This window comes from Musca autumnalis, unplaced genomic scaffold (genome assembly GCF_047663935.1).
Source record: "Musca autumnalis isolate F117 unplaced genomic scaffold, ASM4766393v1 scaffold_4, whole genome shotgun sequence".
NCBI lineage: Eukaryota > Metazoa > Arthropoda > Insecta > Diptera > Muscidae > Musca > Musca autumnalis.
The window spans coordinates 216,835,361-216,859,350 of NW_027411977.1; the positions used below are offsets into that span (position 1 = coordinate 216,835,361).

The window sequence follows — 23,990 nt, forward strand, 5'->3', positions numbered from 1 at the left end:
AGAAAGGTTGCTTCTAAGGACCCTTTGTTATACAATTGGTGATTCTATGGATCCTTGATTCTGTTTGCCTGAGGTAGGTATGCAGATTCAGTCGACACACAGTCTATTGGAATAGAATACTTAATCCTTCAAATATTACAAAAACAAGGGGTTACGTTCAACCCATTTACATCTATTTTTCCAGTACTCTTCTTTTTGAATACCCAGATGAATCTTAGCCCCAATAAATTCGCAAAGAAAAAGGAGTGAATGGGTTGAACAAAATGCTTAGGACTTGAAGTAAAAAGTGAAGTTTGTCTCGGAACATAACCGAACACTTGGACGGGTATTATTTAGAAAAATATTAAGAATAAAATGACATGGGCGATGGTTGATATGATTACACCAACTCTAAATTGTCAAATTTGGGGTATGAAGCCTTGATTTCAATAAAACACATTTCTGATTGTGACATAGTGCATATACCTACCCTGTAGCCATAATGCCGAAGGTTATAAATTTGTCATTTATTTATTTATACGTGATACGAAATATTCTTAGTATCTACACATAAATTTTATAAACAAAAATACAAAAAGAAAAGAAACAAAATACTTAAAAAATAGCTTTAATTATATTCAGCTCGCATGTAATACTTATTTTCAGGTACCACTTGAGTTACAATATTTGAACGAGTGAGTAACTCTTTCAGATTCCACAGATGGTTGGCATTTAACTATGACCATTTGTAATAGCTTTACCCATAACTTCAAGACACAAATTAGGTTCCGTCTCTTGAAGTGTTTTCCAATGTACTGTTTCCATAACATCTTTAATGTTGGCTATGATAAATTCTATAACCTGTTCCTTTAGGCGTTTATTGGAATTACGTTCGGCCAACAGAAGAGTGTCGGTAATTGTATCTATTTGTTTGGAGTCTATTAAAATTTTTACACACATTTCTTGTAGATCCATCAAGGCATATTTATCAGCCACCATTAAGAGTTCCGAAGCCATTTCCTTGGGTATATTATCATCATCACCTGTGTATATATATTTTAGCATTTCTTCGAGCACATCAGCATCGATATCATCAATGGTTATACGATTTGTTTGATTCTCCAGGAAATCATTGCGAAACATGGCATCAAACACTGTACTACGTGTCCTTAATATAAGTCGATGGGCTTTCAATTCAATTCCTCCCTGGGCAACAAGTGTTATATCGCTAAATTCTTCACTGGCCAACAGTTTACCGTAATGATTGCTTATAATGGACCTTTTGGAATCCGTTTGTGTTTTCCTTTTCTTACAGGGCTCATGGAATTTAATTTCCCTTGGATGCTTAATTTCATCTTTTAACTTGAACTCAAGTGAAAATTCCATTGAATCATATTCCAAAATATCACTGTTCCCAATATAGATTAATTTTTTACATTCTCCTGATGAAATGTGCACATCAATCGAGGCATGATCTTTGTAAGATATTATAGCTTGGAATAGCAGGCGATTTGTTGTGTTCACAGAAGCCAAGGTTATATAAATTGCACCACTCTTCCAATTTATTAACATTCGCCATGTCGAAGTTATTCCACCTTCATCATGTGTAATTTCTGGACATTCCGCCATTGTATATTCTCGTTTTACTTTCCAAACATAACGACTCCCAGTCATTTTAATTTTCCCATTGCCTTCTCGTTTTATTGGTTCCCTTTTTCTTTTTGGCGGCATTTTTGTTGGTTTACAAATGAAAAATAGTTTTCTTTTTTTCTCAAAATCAAAATTAAAATTTATTGTGCGCCACAAAACAAAATACTGAATGAAATAATGGCGGGAAAACAATCGGTACCATCGATAATTTTTATATTTATAAACAGCTGTTCATGATAATGTAACGCTGCGTTTACACATGACAGGACAGTTGAGTACATGTATTGATTGTCAAAAACCCAAAACTTGCTTGTGAAACGTAGGCTTTCCGTCGACTTCTTTTGGTTTTCCGTTCACACATGGTCATGGGCGTAATTTTTGCTGGGAAAATTTGTCCCGCAAAAATTTGCAAGTCTGATCAGCTGACTTTTAATCACCTGTTCAATGTAAACAACTCGAAATCTTAGTCAATAATCACACGCGCAAAATTTGCGGTAAAGAAAATTGAGTTTTTGGGAGAGAACGGAGAGGAAAGAGCCCCACTGTACTGGTTCTTCCCCTCTCCCACACAAAAACTCAATTTTCTTGGCCGCAAATTTTACGCGTATGACTGCTGACTTAACATTTTTGATCCCTATCTCTTACTAGGCGTTTACACCAGACAGTTTGTCTTCAAATACAACTCTGATTTACTAACACATACATACATTTGTCGTTTGTCTCTCAGCTGTCCATCATTTTTTCACAGACAGTAAGGAAGACAAATTTTTGACATTATTGTAAAAATAAGTGGGATAATAATTGAAATGTGTTGAAAACAAAAGAACATGAACAAAAACAAAATATGAGAACTGAAAACAAAAATAAATCGATGATTTTCATTCAAAATTTTACAACTGTTTTTGCAGTTGTCGGGACGCCTACGTCACACAGGCAAGTTGTGGGATTTTGACAATCAATACATGAAGTCAACTATGCTGTCATTTGTAAACGCAGGGTTACTTACAAAATCATATGGTTTTTGTTTTGATTTTTCATGGCGAATCAGCTGGGCTGAGACATCTACCTAAGTAATTGTACCATGGTTTAAAATATAAAGGAAAGAAAAACAAATTGCTTACATTTTCGGAAACAGCTGACTTTCTTGCTTGAGAGAGTAAAATTCACTGAGAGGTTGCTGTAACTGACTGAGTAATTATTGCTGGGAAAGTTATCGTACACACCTATTTTTTTACTGTTGGTGACATTTTGCAATAATAAAGGTAGATGTATCAGTGTATTGTTTCAACAAAAAACTTCTGCTGTAACACAATCTGGGGGGTTACTCTATATTGCCATGCGTTTGCGTTTGGTATTTTGTTAGCGCAAGATATTTGCGTTAACGCACGATTTTGACATATGCTTTTGTATTACAGATTGCGGCGGTGACAGAAAGGAAAAAGGAACAAAAATACTTGCGAATAGAGGTACGAAAACGTATTAGAGACGCATTTAATTTCCTTACGCATCGCATTTTTCTTACGCATCGCAATAGAGAGTAACCCCCCTGTAGTGCGATTCTCTTACTCATTTTTTGAGTTACATACCGACAAAACTCGGTAACATTAAACCGCAAAATTATGAATGAAATGTTCAAATTAAAGTTAACAACACTGTTGCTATCGACAGAACTTTGCGACTATTTTCTATTGGTCGCTAACTTGCCGTATAATATCGTTAATTACCGAAATAATAAGCATTTTAATTTTACCGATTTTTGTCGTTTTTCCTATAAACAAATTATTTGACTGACAATTTTTCCCATAGAAAAACGTTGATCGACAACTTTTCTCATAGAAAAAATTGTTCATTAGTAACTTTTCTAATAGAAAAATTGTTGATTGACAACTTTTCTTATAACAAATTTATTGATTGACAACTTTTCTAGTGTAAAATATGTTGATTGACAACTTTTCTTATAGAAAAAATGTTGACTGACAACATTTCTTATTGAAACATTGTTGATTGACAACTTTTCATATAGAAATGTTGCTGATTGACAAATTTTCTTATATAAAAGTTGTTAATTGATTAATAATTAAATTGTTGATTGACAACATTCTCGTGTAAAATATGTTGATTGACTACTTTTCTTATAGAAGAGTTGTTGATTGACAAATTTTCGTATAGAAAATATATTGATTGACAACTTTTCCTATAGAACATTTGTTGACTGAAGACTTTTCTCATGGAAAGTTTGTTGTTTCACAACTTTCCCTACAGAAAACTTGTTAATTGACGAATTTTCTCGTTACCACCTTGTAGAATAATATTTCATCTCACTACTTTCTAGAAATAGTTTATTTCTTAAAGCATAAATACATACATATGGAGAGTTCATACATAATAGTTACAAAGAAGTTATTGATTTGGATTTATTTAAATTAAAAAAAGAGAAGGAATTAAATAATAATTTACATTAATTAGAAAAAAAAAAAAAAAAACAATAATATTCTATACAAAATTTTTATTTAGCAATGACATTATGATTAGCAATTAAAGCAAAACTTTTTTATATGGCAATTTACACACGTTTATTTTGAGTTTAGATTAAAGTTTAAGGGATTTTTTTTGTGAAATGGTAAATTTTTTAACCTGTGTGTTTATTCACTGAATTATGTTTTAAGCGAAACAAGCCATAACTAGATCTAACATCATAATATTTTGTTGTAAATTGTGGTGATGGGAGGAGTGGTGGGGATGGGCTTGTTGTTGTGTGGTGGTGGTCGGTCACTTAAGATAAATTGAAATTTTGCGTAAAATCATATTCAATTGTTGGTATAACAGTTTGTACAAATTTCAAGAATATTATCAAATATAAATGCACACCCAATTCACCACCGCCCTCTTCAACCGTTTGTATGATTTTTTTCATTATATCGGCATGACGACAGGGATGCACTGAAGCCATATTTGGACCTGGCAAATGGGGATGGGATTCCATGGTAACAGTCTTTTTGGCATGATCTTGTGAGACATCTTCATACATTTGTTCAACGGTCAGGGGTTTGCGATTCTGGTATGAAGCAACAAAATTTATTTCAATAATAATATCTAATAATTCTTCATGGTTCAATTAAAGTTCGATTTACCTCATCATAACCCACCACCCATAGACGTGGTGTTTGGTAATATTTGTCATAGGTTATGTGTAGATCATAGGTACGGGTATGTAGAACTGAATCTTGAGTATCATATGAGGCGGCGGCACCACCTTCATTATTGCTGCTGTCAGGTTTTTCTGCCTTACGTACAGTGGCCACAGCCGGGTCCACCAAATCCAGCATGCCACTTTCCTCAAATTCGTCCATGTCCAAGGCTTCGTCATCGTCCTCTTCGTCGCCAGCAGCTTCTTCCATATTGCCTGGTTGGTCATTGTCAGGGGTATGCATTTCGTCCTAAAAAAAATAAACCTTTAATTTCTTGTTTTTCGCTTGGGAAAGTAGACAGTTTTGGTGATTGACAAATTTTACCACCGAAGAAAGTTATTGTTGGAATACTTTCCCGTAGCAAACGTTATGCTCTTTGCTTCAAACCTTACCCTATCATCCAAAGTCAATTCACAAATTTTATCATCCAATTCAGCTGAGGTACCATCTTCATTCATTTGATGGGTCTCCACCCAACCACCATCACCACCCTCTTCTTCCACAACAGTTTCCTCGCCCACATACTCCATTTGCTTGCAACGGCGATAGCAAGGTACATTGCGTGTAATCAAGAATTGTTTATCTACAATAACAATAAAAAACAATAATAATAAAAGTGGCGAATTCAATTGTCTTTGACAAACCTTTGGGTAAATATGATTTTGTTTTATTTTCATCACCAGCAGCCCACTGCCATGTTGGACAATGATGTACCAAATGATCTCCGGCTGCAACAAATTCTTCGGGAGTTAGTACTCCAGTCTCCCGAAATTTGGATTCCTAAATGGACAAGAGAAAAAAACAGGGAATATTTATATCATGACTCATCGGTTGTCTGGGTCCTCCCCTGTGTCGTGGTCTCTAGTAATAGAATAATAGTAATGTTGGACACACACAGTCAGTAACCCCCACCCACCATTTCAATAGTGGTGCATTTTTTCTACGACTTTTTTTGTTACCTTTAAAACTGGCGTCAAGTATTCGGCAACATTTAGAGCGGTCCCTTTAACGGTATTTAAAACACTTTGCATGTTTTATAGTCCGTATTATTAATATGTATTTGCTATAGAATTTGATTGTCTTCTAGAATTTAAAGAAAAATATATGTAAATACTTCTTTTTTCTTTGTTTTAATTAATTTTTATTTCTCTCTAACACTTCTACTTCTAACACTTTCTTTTTGCTTTCTTTCAGTGATGTCAAAACGATAACTGCGACCCGTGAGAGAGAACAAACAATGAACAGTGAGAGAAATTTGCAGAGTTGTCAACCAACCCATAAGGGATGATCACATGTTGAAATCGTTTTATTTGTAGCTATTATTTTGTATGTAAATAATAAATTATACTGCAAATAATTATTTTTATAAACATTTAAGCCAAATTACGATATTTTTCATACATATTCATTCCACATTCAACAAAAATATTAAAGAATTTAAAATAACCAAAATTTTGCTAGCGCAACAGCTGATTAGGCAGTACACTCCTCTGCTCTCTTGTCATTTAGTAACGCCGTCTATGTAATTTCTAGTCTGGCCCGGTGTTTGTGCCCTCGGAGGAAAAAAACAAATAGAAATAGAAAATAGTTATAAATAAACAATACCATTTAGTGAAAACAACAATTAGGGGCGAAAAACAAGCACATATTTCCAAATGTTCAGCTAAACTTAAAAAATCGTTCGAAAAAGCAGCGAAAATTGCATTTTCTAAATCTGCTGTTGTGGGTTGTTATTGGCTTTGTTGTGGAATTGGAAGTTATTCAGTGGTACAAAAAGAAAACGCAAAGGTATTTAAAAAATAGTGCAGTAATAATGATTTTAAGGATTGAAAAAAACCAACAATATGAATTACAAAAAATTTGCAAAAAGTGTTAAAATTGGGAAATAATTAGCTTGAAAGATAAATATGGGGAAACATAAGAGGTGAACTACGGCGTTGCAAAAGTGAAAATATGACGGCGTTAAATTTGGCAAGAAACGAAAAATAGGGATGCCAGTTGAGATAGCAATTTTCAGGCCAAAACCTAAAACTTTGCGTGTATTGTGTGCGTTCAAAAAAAAAAAAAAAAAAAAAAAAACAAAATATATAGCTTTGTTCTCCTAAAAAAAAGACAAATTGTTTTTACACAAAGTTTTGTTTAAGTTCGGGAACTCAAAAATGAAAAAAACGTCAAAAAAAGCTGGAGCAAATGTCAAAGTTAACGTACCAGCCAATGAGATGCCGGCAACCATGTTACTATTTTTACACGCTCAAATTTGTCGAGTAAAAAGTTTTTAAAGAGTGCTTTTCAGCGCCATTTTTGTTTAAAGAGAAGTGAACATTTACAACGTTTTTGTGTACGGGAACGGTTTTTCTGGTAAAATGTGTAAAAGTCGTAAAAATTGTAAAAACTTTTTAGTTCTGGAACAAAGCTTATGTATTTCAAATTGAAATACATGTATTTGTTTTTTTTAACGCACACCAAACAGGGAAGAATTTTTTATAGGAAAGTTCATCCATGATGAATTTTCCTATACAAAATCCATCCGTAATTAATTTTTTCTATAGAAAGTTCGTACATAATGAAGTTTTCTATACAAAATTTATTGAATTTTTATTTTTTTTATTTTATTTATTTATATAATTTTCTATAGTAAAATACATTATGGATAAACTTTTCTATAGAAAAATTCTATAGAAAAGTTCATCCATAATTTATTTTACTATAGAGTGTTTGTTCTTGAAGTTTTAATGTGGTTGTTGTAACGCGTCACTCAACGAACCGTATGTGCCGAGGCTTTTATTTAATTCATCTAGATTTGAAAATGACTTACCGATGCGCCAATGTGATTTAGAAATCCCTCCTAAATATTATTTTTGCATCTTTTAATATTACATATATTATTAAAAACGCTATATAAGCCACACTTTCAACCTTCTCAACGCCGTCAATGTTTTGCCAAGAGTTGCAACTGTGTGTGCTATCAATTCCCAATGAATTTCGCAGTTTCTTCTTCTTACTCGCTATGTTATCACACCTAAATGTTTTTTTGTTACACTTCTTTCATTTTACATCAATTCTTATTGCGTTTTCCCCCATTCTATTGTAGTTCCATGTAGATATTTACATTTTTTGTGGCCCTATGAGAAAATCATTTTCCTATTTGTGCTGAAAAACAAAATCTATTTGGAGAAAAAAGTTGGTCAACTTTAAAATATATCTCTGTGTGGTGTGTTTATATGAATTGCTGCAAATATTCCTGCAAATAATAGGCGGTTTTGGCTTTGTGGCTTGTGGTGTTGTGAATTTAGTTTTTCAGTGGCCCAGAAAGACGCAAAGGTAAAAAAGTTTATACTTTATTAAAAGTTAATAATATAGAGAATAAATAACCATGGCAAAGCAAAATCAAGGGAATCGCATAAAATTGATTTGTATAACATTGAGTATGGATATAATGGACTTTGCAATCGCCCTATTTTGTAAATAAATTATTGTGTGGTTCTATTAATAAGAATATAAGGTGATTGCTACATCTAAATCAGAGACGCGCTGTCTTTGCAAAGAAGTATAGTGAGGGCGCCCACTGAGTTGTTTTTGCATTTGCTTCTCTCTCTCACGTACAGTGTATGTGTAAATAAACAAACGATGAATATCATGTGGTTGTTGTTTTTTTCACCAATACATACACATATGCTGTAGTATTGATGGAAATATTATGGGCGACGCTGATCTAAATAGACATGGTGTCTGTCCGTCCGTCCAACTGTTCATTATGTTGTTGATTTAGTTTGAAATATTGAATGGTGTTGAGAATCCAGCCAAGGCCTTTGATGAATGTATTACCAATTTATTACAATTTTTGAACCATCTTTATTTTCTTTTCATTGTAATACGGTTTTCCGCTTCCGTTTTTTTATTTCCTTGCTCTTTTCCCACTTTAACAATGTATAATTGCATGTTTCCATATCATACCACTTGCTTTTCTCATCAACTTTTTATTTGTTTATTTTATTTTATAGGTGGTTGTGCTGCTTAGGTCTTTAGATTGTTGTTGTTGCCAATTAGGTCAGGGAAGGGCATATAATGTGGATGGGGATAAAAAAATTCATATGAACAGAACATGTACCATCTATTGTATGTGTGTGTACGTACACATGTGTAATACGATTTTATCAAGGTTAATAACTCCATTTGTTTGCCAACATTTGTACTTATATATATTTACTATTTTCCTTCATTACTGATAGACCATTTTTACTGAAGAGATCATCCATGTCATACACATTTTCCGGAACTAGTGTCGTTTAGGGGCACCTCTCGGATCGGTCTGAAATTTTTACCATAGGCAGTCCTTGGGACCCTGATTCCAACGATATATAATTTTGCGGGGGGAAGTCCATACTTCCCGAGATATGGGTCCTGACATTTCGGAAATTTCGTACTTTCACACCTTTAGGTTGTTTAGGGGCACCTCTCGGATCGGGCTGAAATTTTTACAGTAGATAGCCCTTGGCATCCTGAATACAACGATATATAATTTTCCGGGAGGAAGTCCCCGTTTCCTTTAGAAACGTTCATCCATGATGAATTTTAGTATAGAAAAGTTAAACCATGGTGAAACCCATGATGAAATAAAAAAGTTCATCCACAGTTAATTTTTTCTATAGAAAACTTCATCCACAATGAATTTTTCTTTAAAAAACTTCATCCACAGTGAATTTTTCTATAGAAAACTTCATCCACAATGAATTTTTCTATAGAAAACTTCATCCACAATGAATTTTTCTATAGAAAACTTTATCCACAATGAATTTTTCTATAGAAAAGTTCATCCACAATGAATTTTTCTATAGAAAACTTCATCCACAGTTAATTTTTTCTATAGAAAACTTCATCCACAATGAATTTTTCTATAGAAAACTTCATCCACATAGAATTTTTCTATAGAAAACTTCATCCACAATGAATTTTTCTATAGAAAAGTTCATCCACAATGAATTTTTCTATAGAAAAGTTCATCCACAATGAATTTTTCTATAGAAAAGTTCATCCACAATGAATTTTTCTATAGAAAAGTTCATCCACAATGAATTTTTCTATAGAAAAGTTCATCCACAATGAATTTTTCTATAGAAAAGTTCATCCACATAGAATTTTTCTATAGAAAACTTCATCCACAATGAATTTTTTCTATAGAAAACTTCATCCACAATGAATTTTTCTATAGAAAAGTTCATCCACATTGAATTTTTCTATAGAAAACTTCAACCACAATGAATTTTTCTATTAAAACTTCATCCACAACGAATTTTTCTATTAAAAACTTCATCCAAAATGAATTTTTCTATTTTCTTTCTAATTCATCCATGGCGTAGTTTCGTTCAAAAGAGTTCATCCATGAATAATTTTTTTATAGAAATGTTCATTTTTGATAATTTTTTCCAATTTAAATTTCATCCATAATAAGAAGGGCGACATTTTCTATGAATCATTTTCTTTCGGATGAATCCTGTATGAATTTTAAATAAATAAATAAAAAAATTCTATGTAAATATTTTTTTGTATACATTGTGTGGTGAATTTCCATAAAAATTCACGACACCTTGAAAACTAGAACATTTGCTTAAGTTTTTGATTAGTAATGAATTTCCATAAAAACTCACCACAACATAAAAATTGGTGCATTTGAATAATTGATTGCTTAGGAATGTAAAGAAATTAAAGATTTTGACAGAAAATCAATCTTAAAGATTTGAAGTACATTTTTCTTGGTTTTTATAACTAAACATTTCGAAATTATGAGTTTTATTTATCTATAAGAATAATCCCGTTTGTTTGCCACATTTTCAAGGTGTGGTGAATTTCCATAAAAACTCACCACACCTTGAAAAATGGTGCATTTGCTTACTTTTTGATTAGCAATGCAATAGAATTAAAAAATTGCATATAAAGTTAATTTTAAAGTTCGAAAAATGCATCAAATACCTCTTAGATGTGAAATTTGCAATGGAACCAAAAAAAAATTAAAGAAGAAATTCTTTTGGCAACATTTTTGTTGTTCCACATTGTGCAACAATTTCACCTATTCTTTTAGTCTCCCAATTTACAGATGTTTTTTTTTTTATTTTCTTTTCGTTTTGGGAATGAACAAATTGTTACTTTTGTTGGCCAACAATCGTGATTTATATTTTTAGTTAAAAAAAAAAACATTTAGGTTTTTTCTTTTTTTGCCACACAAAAAATATTGAAGCGTTACAGTTTTCGATGTCCGTTTGATTGTATGGATCAACAACCGCCCGCCAAATCTATAGCTTTTGTGCACGTGATGATTATGTTTTCTTAAAATAAACTAAAATGAAGAGGGGGATGGGGTGCTAACACAACAGCAGCAACAACAACAGAGATGTATATCTATTTCTAAACTACAATAACAACAAATTTCAATTTATGGGATTGCGTGATACTTGGATTAAAAGTAATTGATTAATTAATTCCATTGGGGTTTTGTTGCAAAATAAACAACAACAACAAAAAGATTGCTAACAATGCTAAAAATAAATACTTTTAATTGCATCACAATTGTAAAACCATATTTAAATAATTTTTATTGTTTTTTTTTTTCTCTTTACAGATAGACGCGGTGTGGGGTTGGGCATCTGCCCCGCTGCGCTTAGCAGCGAATAGAATGGGTGACCCGTTGCTGCCGGGTGCAAATGGCGGTGCGGGCGCTACAGCTGGTGCTGGTGGCGTTGATCGTCCACAATCACCGGCTCGTATGGCCCACACCTCCGACAAACACCCCAAGGTCACATTATCCGAACTGAACATGCTTAGGCGCCATCGTGAGCTATGCGATGTTGTGCTCAATGTTGGTGGTCGTAAAATATTTGCCCATCGTGTCATACTTTCGGCATGTTCTCCCTATTTTCGAGCCATGTTTACGGGTGAATTGGAGGAGTCACGTCAAACCGAAGTCACTATACGTGACATAGATGAAAATGCCATGGAACTATTGATAGATTTTTGTTATACAGCTCACATTGTGGTTGAGGAGTCTAATGTCCAGACATTGCTGCCGGCAGCTTGTTTGCTCCAGCTAGTCGAAATTCAAGATATATGCTGTGAATTTTTAAAACGTCAATTGGATCCAACAAATTGTTTGGGTATACGCGCCTTTGCCGATACACATTCGTGTCGTGAGCTATTGCGCATTGCCGACAAATTTACCCAACACAACTTCCAAGAGGTCATGGAAAGTGAAGAATTCCTATTACTGCCCGTGGGGCAATTGGTCGATATTATATGCAGTGATGAATTGAATGTACGTTCGGAGGAACAAGTTTTCAATGCCGTTATGTCATGGCTTAAATATAATATTGCCGATCGCAGGCAACATTTAGCTCAGGTAGGTACACACCAATAACATACCATGACTTCTTTTTAATAGCCATATTCTTTCCCCTGCAGGTTTTGCAACATGTCCGTCTTCCATTGTTGTCACCGAAATTTTTGGTCGGCACTGTTGGCTCTGATCTGCTGGTACGTTCCGATGAGGCATGTCGTGATTTAGTTGATGAAGCCAAAAATTATCTCCTGCTTCCACAAGAGCGTCCCCTTATGCAGGGACCTCGCACCCGTCCCCGTAAACCAACCCGTCGCGGTGAAGTCTTATTTGCTGTCGGTGGTTGGTGTTCTGGTGATGCCATTGCATCTGTCGAACGTTTTGATCCACAAACTAATGATTGGAAAATGGTTGCACCCATGAGTAAGAGACGTTGTGGTGTTGGTGTTGCCGTATTAAATGATTTGCTCTATGCCGTTGGTGGCCATGATGGCCAGAGTTATTTGAATAGTATTGAACGTTATGATCCACAAACAAATCAATGGTCATGTGATGTTGCACCCACTACATCTTGTCGCACCAGTGTTGGTGTTGCTGTACTTGATGGTTTCCTATATGCTGTGGGTGGACAAGATGGTGTCCAATGTTTGAACCATGTCGAACGTTATGATCCCAAAGAGAATAAGTGGTCAAAGGTAAGGCAAGGAATATTTTGGAGTTCCAGGATAGCTGATTGAAGATAATTTTTTATTTGCTTCCAGGTAGCCCCCATGACAACACGTCGTTTGGGCGTCGCTGTTGCCGTTTTAGGTGGTTATTTATATGCCATTGGCGGCTCGGATGGCCAGTGTCCTTTGAATACTGTGGAACGTTATGATCCAAGGTAAGAACCGTGGAATGACCTGCTAGAATTGGAAGAGTATCTTAAGGTCTAAAGAAAACTTCGTGGTAGGATGTCCTCAGTTGAATTAGATTCGTATCGATGTTTATCATGAGCCTGATATCATCAGCGACAAGTTCTCAGGGGAAAAGGGGAGATAGTGGAGATATCTAAAATCCGATAGAAAGAGTCTTACGAAAGGGTCTCCTTTGGAAAGAGTCTAACGAAGCCCCCATTCCTTATTAAAGGGTATAACGAAGTACCGTTTCCTTTATAAATGGTCTTATGAACTAGCCTTTCCTTTGGAAAGGTTCCTATGAAGCACCCTTTCCCTCGGAAAGGGTGTTACGAAGCACTATTTTTTTGGAAAAGGTTTACGAAGCAATATTTCCTATGGAAAGGGCCTTACGAAGCAATATTTTCCTTGGAAAGGCTTTACGAAGCAATATTTCCTATGGAAAGGATCTTCTGAAGTAACGTTTCCTTTGAAAAGGACCTTCTGAAGCACCCTTTCCTTTGGAAAGGACCTTCTGAAGGACCCTTTCATTAGGAAAGGATCTTCTGAAGCACCCTTTCATTAGGAAAGGATCTTCTGAAGCACCCTTTCATTAGGAAAGGATCTTCTGAAGCACCCTTCCCGTTGGAAAAGATCTTCTGAAGCACCCTTTCCAAAGGAAAGGACCTTCTGAAGCACCCTTTCCAAAAGAAAGGATCTACTGAAGCACCCTTTCCAAAGGAAAGAATCTTCTGAAGCACCGTTTCATTAGGAAAGGATCTTCTGAAGCACCCTTTCCAAAGGAAAGAATCTTCTGAAGCACCGTTTCATTAGGAAAGGATCTTCTGAAGCTCCGTTTCATTAGGAAAGGATCTTCTGAAGCACCGTTTCATTAGGAAAGGATCTTCTGAGGCACCGTTTCATTAGGAAAGGATCTTCTGAAGCACCATTTCCTTTGGAAAGCATCTTCTGAAGCACCCTTTCCTTTGGAAAGTATCTTCTGAAGCACCCTTTACTTTGGAAAGTATCTTCTGAAGCACCCTTTCCTTTGGAAAGTATCTTCTGAAGCACCCTTTCCTTTGGAAAGCATCTTCTGAAGCACCCTTTCCTTTGGAAAGGATCTTCTGAAGCACCCTTTCCTTTGGAAAGGATCTTCTGAAGCACCGTTTCATTAGGAAAGGATCTACTGAAGCACCCTTTCCAAAGGAAAGGACCTTCTGAAGCACCCTTTCCAAAGGAAAGGATCTTCTAAAGCACCCTTTCCAAAGGAAAGGATCTTCTGAAGCACCCTTTCCTTTGGAAAGGATCTTCTGAAGCACCGTTTCGTTAGGAAAGGATCTTCTGAAGCACCGTTTCGTTAGGAAAGGATCTTCTGAAGCACCGTTTCATTAGGAAAGGATCTTCTGAAGCACTCTTTTCATTGGAAAGCATCTTGTGAAACAGCATTTCCTTTGGAAAGCATCTTCTGAAGCACACTTTCCAAAGGAAAGGATCTACTGAAGCACCCATTCCAAAGGAAAGGACCTTCTGAAGCACCCTTTCCAAAGGAAAGGATCTTCTAAAGCACCCTTTCCAAAGGAAAGGATCTTCTGAAGCAACCTTTCCAAAGGAAAGGATCTTCTGAAGTACCGTTTCATTAGGAAAGCATCTTCTGAAGCACCGTTTCATTAGGAAAGGATCTTCTGAAGCACCGTTTCATTAGGAAGGCATCTTCTGAAGCACCGTTTCATTAGGAAAGGATCTTCTGAAGCACCGTTTCATTAGGAAAGCATCTTCTGAAGCACCGTTTCATTAGGAAAGGATCTTCTGATGCACCGTTTCATTAGGAAAAGATCTTCTGAAGCACTCTTTTCATTGGAAAGCATCTTGTGGAGCACCATTTCCTTTGAAAAGCATCTTCTGAAGCACCCTTTCCTTTGGAAAGTATCTTCTGAAGCACCCTTTCCTTTAGAAAGTATCTTCTAAAGCACCCTTTCCTTTGGAAAGTATCTTCTGAAGCACCCTTTCCTTTGGAAAGTATCTTCTGAAGCACACTTTCCTTTGGAAAGTATCTTCTGAAGCACCCTTTCCTTTGGAAAGGATCTTCTGAAGCACCTTTTCCTTTGGAATGGATCTTCTGAAGCACCTTTTCCTTTGGAAAGGATCTTCTGAAGCACCCTTTCCTTTGGAAAGGATCCTCTGAAGCACCCTTTCCTTTGGAAAGCATCTTCTGAAGCACCTTTTCCTTTGGAAAGGATCTTCTGAAGCAACCTTTCCTTTGGAAAGCGTCTTCTGAAGTACATTTTCCTTTGGAAAGGATGTTCTGAATCACCCTTTCCTTTGGAAATCGTCTTCTGAAGCAGTCTTTCCTTTGGAAAGGATCATCTGAAGCACCCTTTCCTTTGGAAATGATCTTCTGAAGCACACTTTCCTTTGGAACGGATCTTCTGAAGCACCCTTTCCTTTGGAAAGGATGTCCACATATCTCTTATTCTTTTAATAGTCAAAAAATTGTCATTTTGTATTTCGAATCCAATTTATCTCAAACTTTGTTTATTTCATGCCTAAATTATTCCCTGTTTTCAATTTTGCAGACAAAACAAATGGGTTGCTGTCAGTCCCATGTCAACACGACGCAAACATTTAGGCTGTGCCGTTTTCAATAATTACATATATGCTGTGGGTGGTCGTGATGATTGCATGGAATTATCTTCGGCTGAACGTTATAATCCCCATACAAATACATGGAGTCCAATTGTGGCAATGACATCGCGACGTAGTGGTGTAAGTAAAACACTTTTTTATATATGTACATCAGATGTTTTTTCTCAATATGACACTATCTGATTTTTTATTCAGGTCGGCTTAGCTGTGGTCAATGGCCAACTATATGCTGTTGGTGGTTTTGATGGTTCTGCCTATTTGAAAACCATTGAAGTTTATGATACCGAGACAAATCAATGGCGCCTGTGTGGCTGCATGAATTATCGCCGTTTAGGTGGTGGTGTTGGTGTTATGAGAGCACCTCAAACTGAAAATTATATGTGGTAAGTTTGGCGATAATGGTATTTCCTTTACCATTTCTTTAAAACAGTAGAATTCAAAAGGTAGAAGAGGAAAATTAGCCGTTATTTTCTAAACTATTTAGGAACGTAAAAATTGTAAAAATAACCTAACAATCTTTGATAAAAACGAAATATCAAAATTTTCTTCATATATATTACATTTAGCTTAAACATTTATTCGGTGACCTATAGTAGAATTTGTTGCAGAATATATTGATACCATTCCGCTAAAATGTATTTTTTGACTCATAATGGCATATTTTATTACTTCATGATTTTTTCTAGGAATGCATTGCAGTTACAGGTTAATTTTCTTCGGTGACCTGTAGTGCAATTTGATGTAGAGCATATTTTCTTTTGGCTCCATCCCCCTAAAATGTAAATTTATGGATCAAATAGGCTTATTTCGAAATATTGTAGAAATAACCTAAAATTTTTAGCGTATCAAATTAAATTGGGACCTTTCTTCTACTCTGTGTGACTTTTAGCGATGCTTTTTGTTTAGTGAACTACAATGAAATTGGATGTAGAACAAATTTTCCTTTGGCTTCGTTCCCCTAAAATGTAGGTTTGTGGGTCAAATGACCTAATTTCCAAATATTCTAAAAATAATCTAAAAATTTTAAGCATACCAAATTTAAATGATATTTTTTTTTTTTGGTATCTATTACATTTAGCGAGAACTTTTGTTCAGTGACCTATAGTGAAATTGAATTTAGAATCTATTTTATGGGTCAAACGAGCTTACTTTGAAATATTGTAAAAATAACCTACAATTTTTAAGCATACTAAATTTAAATGATAATTTTTTCTTGGTATGTATTAAATTTAGCATTATCTTTTGTTCAGTGACCAGTAGGGAAATTCAGTATAGAAGATATTTTCCTCTAGCTCCGACTCCCTAATATGCAGGTTTGTGGATCAAATGGCCTAATTTCCAAACATTGTAAAAATAACCTAACATATTTAAACATGTCAAATTTAAATGATAATTTTTTCTTGGTATGTATTAAATTTAGCGTTATCTTTTGTTCAGTGACCTATAGTGAAATTCGGTATAGAAGATATTTTCCTTTAGCTCCGACTCCCTAATATGCAGGTTTATGGGTCAAATGGCCTAATTTCAAAATATTGTAAAAATAACCTAACATATTTAAGCATGTCAAATTTAAATGATAATTTTTTCTTGGTATGTATTAAATTTAGCGTTATCTTTTGTTCAGTGACCTATAGTGAAATTCGGTATAGAAGATATTTTCCTTTAGCTCCGACTCCCTAATATGCAGGTTTATGGGTCAAATGGCCTAATTTCAAAATATTGTAAAAATAACCTAACATATTTAAGCATGTCAAATTTAAATGATAATTTTTTCTTGGTATGTATTAAATTTAGCGTTATCTTTGGTCACTGGACCAGTAGGGAAATTCAGTATAGAAGATATTTTCCTCTAGCTCCGACTCCCTAATATACAGGTTTGTGGATCAAATGACCTAATTTCCAAACATTGTAAAAATAACCTAACATATTTAAACATGTCAAATTTAAATGATAATTTTTTCTTGGTATGTATTAAATTTAGCATTATCTTTTGTTCAGTGACCTGTAGTGAAATTCGGTATAGAAGATATTTTCCTTTAGCTCCGACTCCCTAATATGCAGGTTTGTGGATCAAATGGCCTAATTTCCAAATATTGTAAAAATAACCTAACATATTTAAGCATGTCAAATTTAAATGATAATTTTTTCTTGGTATGTGTTAAATTTAGCGTTATCTTTTGTTCAGTGACCTATAGTGAAATTCGGTATAGAAGATATTTTCCTTTAGCTCCGACTCCCTAATATGCAGGTTTGTGGATCAAATGGCCTAATTTCCAAATATTGTAAAAATAACCTAACATATTTAAGCATGCCAAATTTAAATGATAATTTTTCTTGGCATCTGTTACATTGAGAGGGAACTTTTGTTGGGTGACCTAAAATGAAATTTGCTATGGAACATATTTTCTTTTGCCATCGTCCCTATAAAATGTAGATTTATGGGTGAAATGAGCTTATTTCGAAATTTGTAAATATAAGCTATAATTTTGAGGGATATTTTTTGGTATCTATTACATATAATGTCATTATCTTTTGTTCAGTGACTTCTAATGAAATTCGATGTAGAAAATATTTTCCTTTTGGCCCCGACTCCCTAAAATGTAGATTTATGGTTAATGGGTTTATTTTAAAAAGTTATAAAAAATAACCTAACATTTTTTAGTACATCAACTTTAAATGATTCTTTTTTCTTGGTATATATTAGATTTAGCGATAACATTTGTTCAGTGACTCCTTATGAAATTCTATGTAGAACATATTTTTCTTTGGCCCCGACTACCTAAAATGTGGATTTATGGGTTAATGGATTTATTTTAAAAAAATATAAAAAATAACCTAACATTTTTACTATATCAAATTTAAATGATTTTTTTTTCTTGGTGTGTGTTGCAATTACGGTTTTCTTTTGTTCACTGACCTATAATGAAATTTAATGTAGAAAATATTTTGCTTTGGCTTCGACCACCTAAAATGTAGGTTTGGGGGTCAAATGGGCTTATTTCGAAATATTGTAGAAATAACCTTAAAATTTTCAGTATTTCAAATTAAAATAAAAACTTTTATTGCTTTGTATTACATTTAGCAATACATTTTGTTCAGTGACCCCCAGTAAAATTCGATAAATATTGTTTTTCCCATTGTCAACTTTTTCCTAAAATGTATGTTTGGGGGTCAAATTGTCTCATTTTGGGAAATTGTAAAAATAACCTCAATTTTTTGATATACCAAATATAACTTTTGGTAATTCTGGGAAAACACCGAGGCTTTCTGTAACAGGCAGATGGCCCAAATATTTCTATAAAATGATGCTCAGTTGTGTGTTGTTATTGACATAATAATTTGAATTTAATAAAATTTCTAACTAATTTTTTGCATTTCTTCTTTTTTCAGGATCCGCAAGGACTCTGTTGTATGATTGGGAATGGATAGTAACGACTCAAAAAACATTTATATTACCAATTTATATAAATAAATGGTAAGCTAAACTAGCAATAACAGCATTAATCTAAAAAAAGCCAGATAACAAAGCTAGATGAAAAAACTCAAAGAAGAAGAATTTATTATAAAAATATTTGTAAAAAATGAAAAAGAAATTTTAATGGTGTATTGTGAAAAAAATTGTTAGTTGAAAAATAATTGAATGATATTTGTATTGCAAATTATATAAAAAAAAACAAAATTCCCTCTGTGCACAGCAAGGGGCAGCTATAACAAAATCTTTGCAAACAAAGACAAAGAAAATATTAAATAGAAAAGACCACAAACTTTGTCCATTAATCCCTGCCCTCCCACCACCTCCCCTATAATGATGAAAGCAATACAATTTGCCAATAAACGATTTAGCATGTCCCGTAAATTTGTTGATTCATTGAGTCAGTGGCACATTTACGGGACATGCTGTAATAATGAATGTTATCTTTGTTCTCCACTAAATGTTTAATAATAAACGAGATTAAATTGTCAAGCCAACAATGAAAGGAACAACAACAACAAAATTTAAAGTATCTGAACTGCCTTTTCCTTATGAATCTAAAAAAAAAAAAAAATAAACAAAAAGAAGTGAAATAATTATCAAAACTAAATTAAAAATAAAAAATGATTATTTCAATATTTAATATACTTATTTTTTGTTTAACTTAAGTTTCACTCTCATTAACAAAATAAGCTAAAATTATTATAAACAAATTATTTATTTAATAAGATTATTTTTTTTACCATTATTAATTTCTTAGCCTTCTTATAATTAATTACCTTTAACTTTTTTCTGAGTGTTTAATATAGGCACTTTAAATCGTAGATTCAAAAAACAAAACTAAAAAAAAAACAGAATTGTAAATTTTAAGTTATTTTTTAGTTTATGAATAATTTTAAAAAATATGTGAGGGATAATAATAATTTGATTTGTTTAGTTTTGTAAACAACTATTTACCCCCAGTTTTTGTTCGTTCGTCTATATTCGTAATAATTTAGGCATTCATAGCTCAGCCCCCAGATGACATACACATCTAATTTTTCGTATACCCGTTCCATATATCATTAAGGATTCCTCATTTAAAAATCAGCTCTCTACATTTAAGCTAAAGCGAGTAAATCGATCTACAAAATTTGACAATTCGTGTGAGAAGAATAAAATTTTTTACAAAAACTGGGGGTTAAGCTAACCAAAATGCAAAGTATTTTTTTTTTGTTGGACTCCTTGTCCTCTCCAACTAAAGAGATGACAGCATAAAAGGTTGGCGATCCTCCGGATACACGCGGCCAGGTTATATAAAAATGCAAAGTAAAAAAAAAAATAAACAATTATGAGATAAATCAAAGTGTAATAATTAAATCATTATATCATCCGGGTATGTTCTGAGACACACTACACCTCTCACTTCACGCCCCAAGCATTTTGTTCACCCCAATTACGCTTATTTTTCGAGTATTTTATGGACTGAACGGAATCTTAGCACCATGATTTTCGTGGAAAATAGAAGTAAATGGGATGGACAAAATGCTTGAGGCGTGAAGTGAGAGGTGAAGTGTGTCTCAGAATATACTTGATCAATTCCTAAGATTCACCATCATTTTGTTTATTTTATTTTTTATATTTTATTTTAATATTTCCAAACGACACAGAATTGCAATTTGAAAAAGAGCCTTATTATAAATTAATAGTGTGAATTGTAAAATTAATTAATATTTTTTTAAACATAAACTATGCAAGAAATTTTGGAAAATTCCCAACCATTCTCTTAAAAATTATCATTTGAAAGGCAAATTTTGCAGATCTCAAAAGCATGTGGAGGGGGGACTTTGCAGTCAGTCCTTTGTATTTACAGATTTCCTGAGTCCAGTAGATTTTAGTAGAATATTCGCCTTTGGTAACATCCGTTCTAAAATGGACTTTTGTGAGTCAAATTATTTCATTTCGAAACCAAATTATTGTTTATCAGTTTTCTTTTGTCCGAATTTCATTTCATTGTTTTTACAGTTTTCTGTTATATCTACAGATTCCTTTTATTTGCAGACTTCTAGTGAAATTTGTTGTGGAATATTTTTCCCACTGGCACCCTTTACCTAAAATGTTGTTTTCGAGGTCAAAAGGGCCCATTTCGCAAAGTTGTAAAAAATAACCCAACATTTTTGTTGCTAAACAAAATCGACATTTTTTCTTGGAATGTATTACAGCTAAGAGATTTCTTTACTCCGGCTTGCTTTGGCCCCATCCTCCTCCGATGTTGTTTTGGAGGTCAAATAAGCTCATTTCGAAATATTGTGGAAATAACCTAAAATTTTTAGCATATCAAATTAAATTGGGACCTTTCTTCCACTCTAGGTGACTTTTAGCGATACTTTTTGTTCAGTGAACTACAATGAAATTGAATGTAGAACATATTTCCCTTTGGCTTCGTTCCCCTAAAATGTAGGTTTGTGGGTCAAATGACCTAATTTCCAAATATTGTAAAAATAATCTAAAAATTTTAAGCATACCAAATTTAAATTATATTTTTTTCTTAATATCTATTACATTTAGCGAGAACTTTTGTGCAGTGACCTATAGTGAAATTCAATTTAGAATCTATTTAGTGGGTCAAACGAGCTTACTTTGAAATATTGTAAAAATAACATAACGTATTTAAGCATGCCAAATTTAAATGATAATTTTTTCTTGGTATGTATTAAATTTAGCGTTATCTTTTGTTCAGTGACCTATAGTGAAATTCGGTATAGAAGATATTTTCCTTTAGTTCCGACTCCCTAATATGCAGGTTTATGGGTCAAATGGCCTAATTTCAAAATATTGTAAAAATAACCTAACACATTTAAGCATGTCAAATTTAAATGATAATTTTTTTTTGGTATGTATTAAATTTAGCATTATCTTTTGTTCAGTGACCTATAGTGAAATTCGGTATAGAAGATATTTTCCTTTAGCTCAGACTCCCTAATATGCAGGTTTGTGGATCAAATGGCCTAATTTCCAAAAATAACCTAACATATTTAAGGATGCCAAATTTAAATGATAATTTTTTCTTGGTATGTATTAAATTTATCATTATCTTTTGTTCAGTGACCTATAGTGAAATTCGGTATAGAAGATATTTTCCTTTAGCTCCGACTCCCTAATATGTAGGTTTGTGGGTCAAATGCCATAATTTCAAAATATTGTAAAAATAACCTAACATATTTAAGCATGCCAAATTTAAATGATAATTTTTTCTTGATATGTATTAAATTTAGCGTTATCTTTTGTTCAGTGACCTATAGTGAAATTCGGTATAGAAGATATTTTCCTTTAGCTCTGACTCCCTAATATGAAGGTTTGTGGGTCAAATGGCCTAATTTCAAAATATTGTAAAAATAACCTAAAATTTTTAATCATACGAAATTTAAATGATCTTTTTTTTCTTGGTATGTATTAAATTTAGCGTTATGTTTTGTTCAGTGACCTATAGTGAAATTCGGTATAGAAGATATTTTCCTTTAGTTCCGACTCCCTAATATGCAGGTTTATGGGTCAAATGTCCTAATTTCCAAATATTGTAAAAATAACCTAACATATTTAAGCATGTCAAATTTAAGTGATAATTTTTTCTTGATATGTATTAAATTTAGCGTTATCTTTTGTTCAGTGACCCATAGTGAAATTCGGTATAGAAGATATTTTCCTTTAACTCCGACTCCCTAGTATACAGGTTTGTGGGTCAAATGGCCTAATTTCCAAATATTGTAAAAATAACCTAACATATTTAAGCATGCCAAATTTAAATGATAATTTTTCTTGGCATCTATTACATTTAGCGGGAACTTTTGTTGGGTGACCTCAAATGAAATTTGCTATAGAACATATTTTCTTTTGCCATCGTCCCCATAAAATGTAGACGTATGGGTGAAATGAGCTTATTTCGAAATTTGTAAATATAAGCTATAATTTTGAGGGATATTTTTTTGGTATCTATTACATTTAGCGTCGTTATCTTTTGTTCAATGACATCTAATGAAATTCGATGTAAACCATATATATTTTGGCAATATCTTTTGTTCCGTGACCTGCAAATAAATTTGATGTGGAATTTATTTTCTTTTGGCTATGTCCGCATAAATGTAGATTTTTGTGGGTTATATGGACTGTTTGCTTAATAGTGTAAAAAGAGATACTGGAGCACTGAAACATATTTTCATATTTCACTATTAGTCAGAATACAAAAGAAATCTGCCGATTTTTAAGTTGTGTAGTTGTTAAATTTCGAACAAAACAAAGCTGCAGATATAGTATTTCATGAGCAATTATAAATAAAAATATTTAATTTTATTTGTATTGCCTAAAAATATTGTTTTGGTTATTTTTGTCAATCTCTTTCAATTTTAAAATTAACAAATCAAATCCATTTAAATTTAACTGTGATAAAGGCCAAAGAATTTTATTTCTTCTAAAGCTTTATATTTAGCAAAGTATATTTTCTTTAAATATAAAGTTTAGCTGATGTGGCAACAAACGCATATTAAAAAGAAATGGGTTTGATTTGCTTTTTGTAAATTAACATATTTTTTTATAAAGCAATATATAATTTTTGTTTTTAATTTAAGTATTATTTTCTTCTATTCATGTTCATTTGCCATCTTTCACAATTTCCCATTTCCATCATGCACTCATTTAAACATGTTTCTAAAATGTAAAAAAAAAAATATTTTAGGTTAGCTTAACCTAAAATCCTGAATGTATTCATTTTATTTGTATTTATAAAGATCCTGTTTAACTAATATTATCCCTTCACACATATATACAATATAAGCTTTGCAGAATCATCAAATAAAATTTACAAAATTATTAAAATATTTTATCTA

General features: G+C 33.1%; 3 protein-coding genes across 4 annotated transcripts; 1 reads left to right on the forward strand and 2 right to left on the reverse strand.

The window, feature by feature from the left end:
• Positions 1-587: 587 nt before the first annotated feature.
• Positions 588-1,794, reverse strand: LOC141400942 (protein roadkill-like). Its single transcript, XM_073980646.1, has one exon. It carries the CDS (start codon positions 1,708-1,710, stop codon positions 712-714), a length of 999 nt encoding a protein of 332 aa, XP_073836747.1. The 5' UTR covers positions 1,711-1,794; the 3' UTR covers positions 588-711.
• A 2,157-nt stretch (positions 1,795-3,951) lies between these two features.
• Atg3 (Autophagy-related protein 3) lies at positions 3,952-6,063 on the reverse strand. The gene is made up of 5 exons (XM_073980647.1): positions 5,777-6,063; positions 5,462-5,597; positions 5,210-5,400; positions 4,761-5,066; positions 3,952-4,684 (listed from the first exon to the last, which is right to left on the reverse strand). Exons 1-5 carry the CDS (start codon positions 5,846-5,848, stop codon positions 4,403-4,405), a joined length of 987 nt encoding a protein of 328 aa, XP_073836748.1. The 5' UTR covers positions 5,849-6,063; the 3' UTR covers positions 3,952-4,402.
• A 233-nt stretch (positions 6,064-6,296) lies between these two features.
• Positions 6,297-19,400, forward strand: dbo (Kelch-like protein diablo). Of its 2 annotated transcripts, none has more exons than XM_073986562.1 (7): positions 6,297-6,605; positions 11,431-12,204; positions 12,267-12,836; positions 12,903-13,024; positions 15,590-15,779; positions 15,855-16,042; positions 19,050-19,400. In XM_073986562.1, exons 2-7 carry the CDS (start codon positions 11,485-11,487, stop codon positions 19,072-19,074), a joined length of 1,815 nt encoding a protein of 604 aa, XP_073842663.1. In that variant the 5' UTR covers positions 6,297-6,605; positions 11,431-11,484; the 3' UTR covers positions 19,075-19,400. The 2 variants fall into 2 exon arrangements, with proteins under 2 accessions (XP_073842663.1, XP_073842662.1); XM_073986561.1 differs by lacking the exon at positions 6,297-6,605 and adding an exon at positions 7,802-8,138.
• The last annotated feature ends 4,590 nt before the right edge of the window (positions 19,401-23,990 follow it).

Coding starts and splice junctions, on each gene's coding strand:
- LOC141400942 (XM_073980646.1), bottom strand. CDS start 1,710: ATGCCGCCAAAAAGAAAAAGGGAACCAATAAAACGAGAAGGCAATGGG.
- Atg3 (XM_073980647.1), bottom strand. CDS start 5,848: ATGCAAAGTGTTTTAAATACCGTTAAAGGGACCGCTCTAAATGTTGCC. Junction 5,401..5,461: donor AAAATCATATTTACCCAAAG/GTTTGTCAAAGA, acceptor TTGTTATTGTAG/ATAAACAATTCTTGATTACA. Junction 5,067..5,209: donor AATTGACTTTGGATGATAGG/GTAAGGTTTGAA, acceptor TATTTTTTTTAG/GACGAAATGCATACCCCTGA.
- dbo (XM_073986562.1), top strand. CDS start 11,485: ATGGGTGACCCGTTGCTGCCGGGTGCAAATGGCGGTGCGGGCGCTACA. Junction 12,205..12,266: donor GCAGGCAACATTTAGCTCAG/GTAGGTACACAC, acceptor TTTCCCCTGCAG/GTTTTGCAACATGTCCGTCT. Junction 16,043..19,049: donor CAAACTGAAAATTATATGTG/GTAAGTTTGGCG, acceptor TTCTTTTTTCAG/GATCCGCAAGGACTCTGTTG.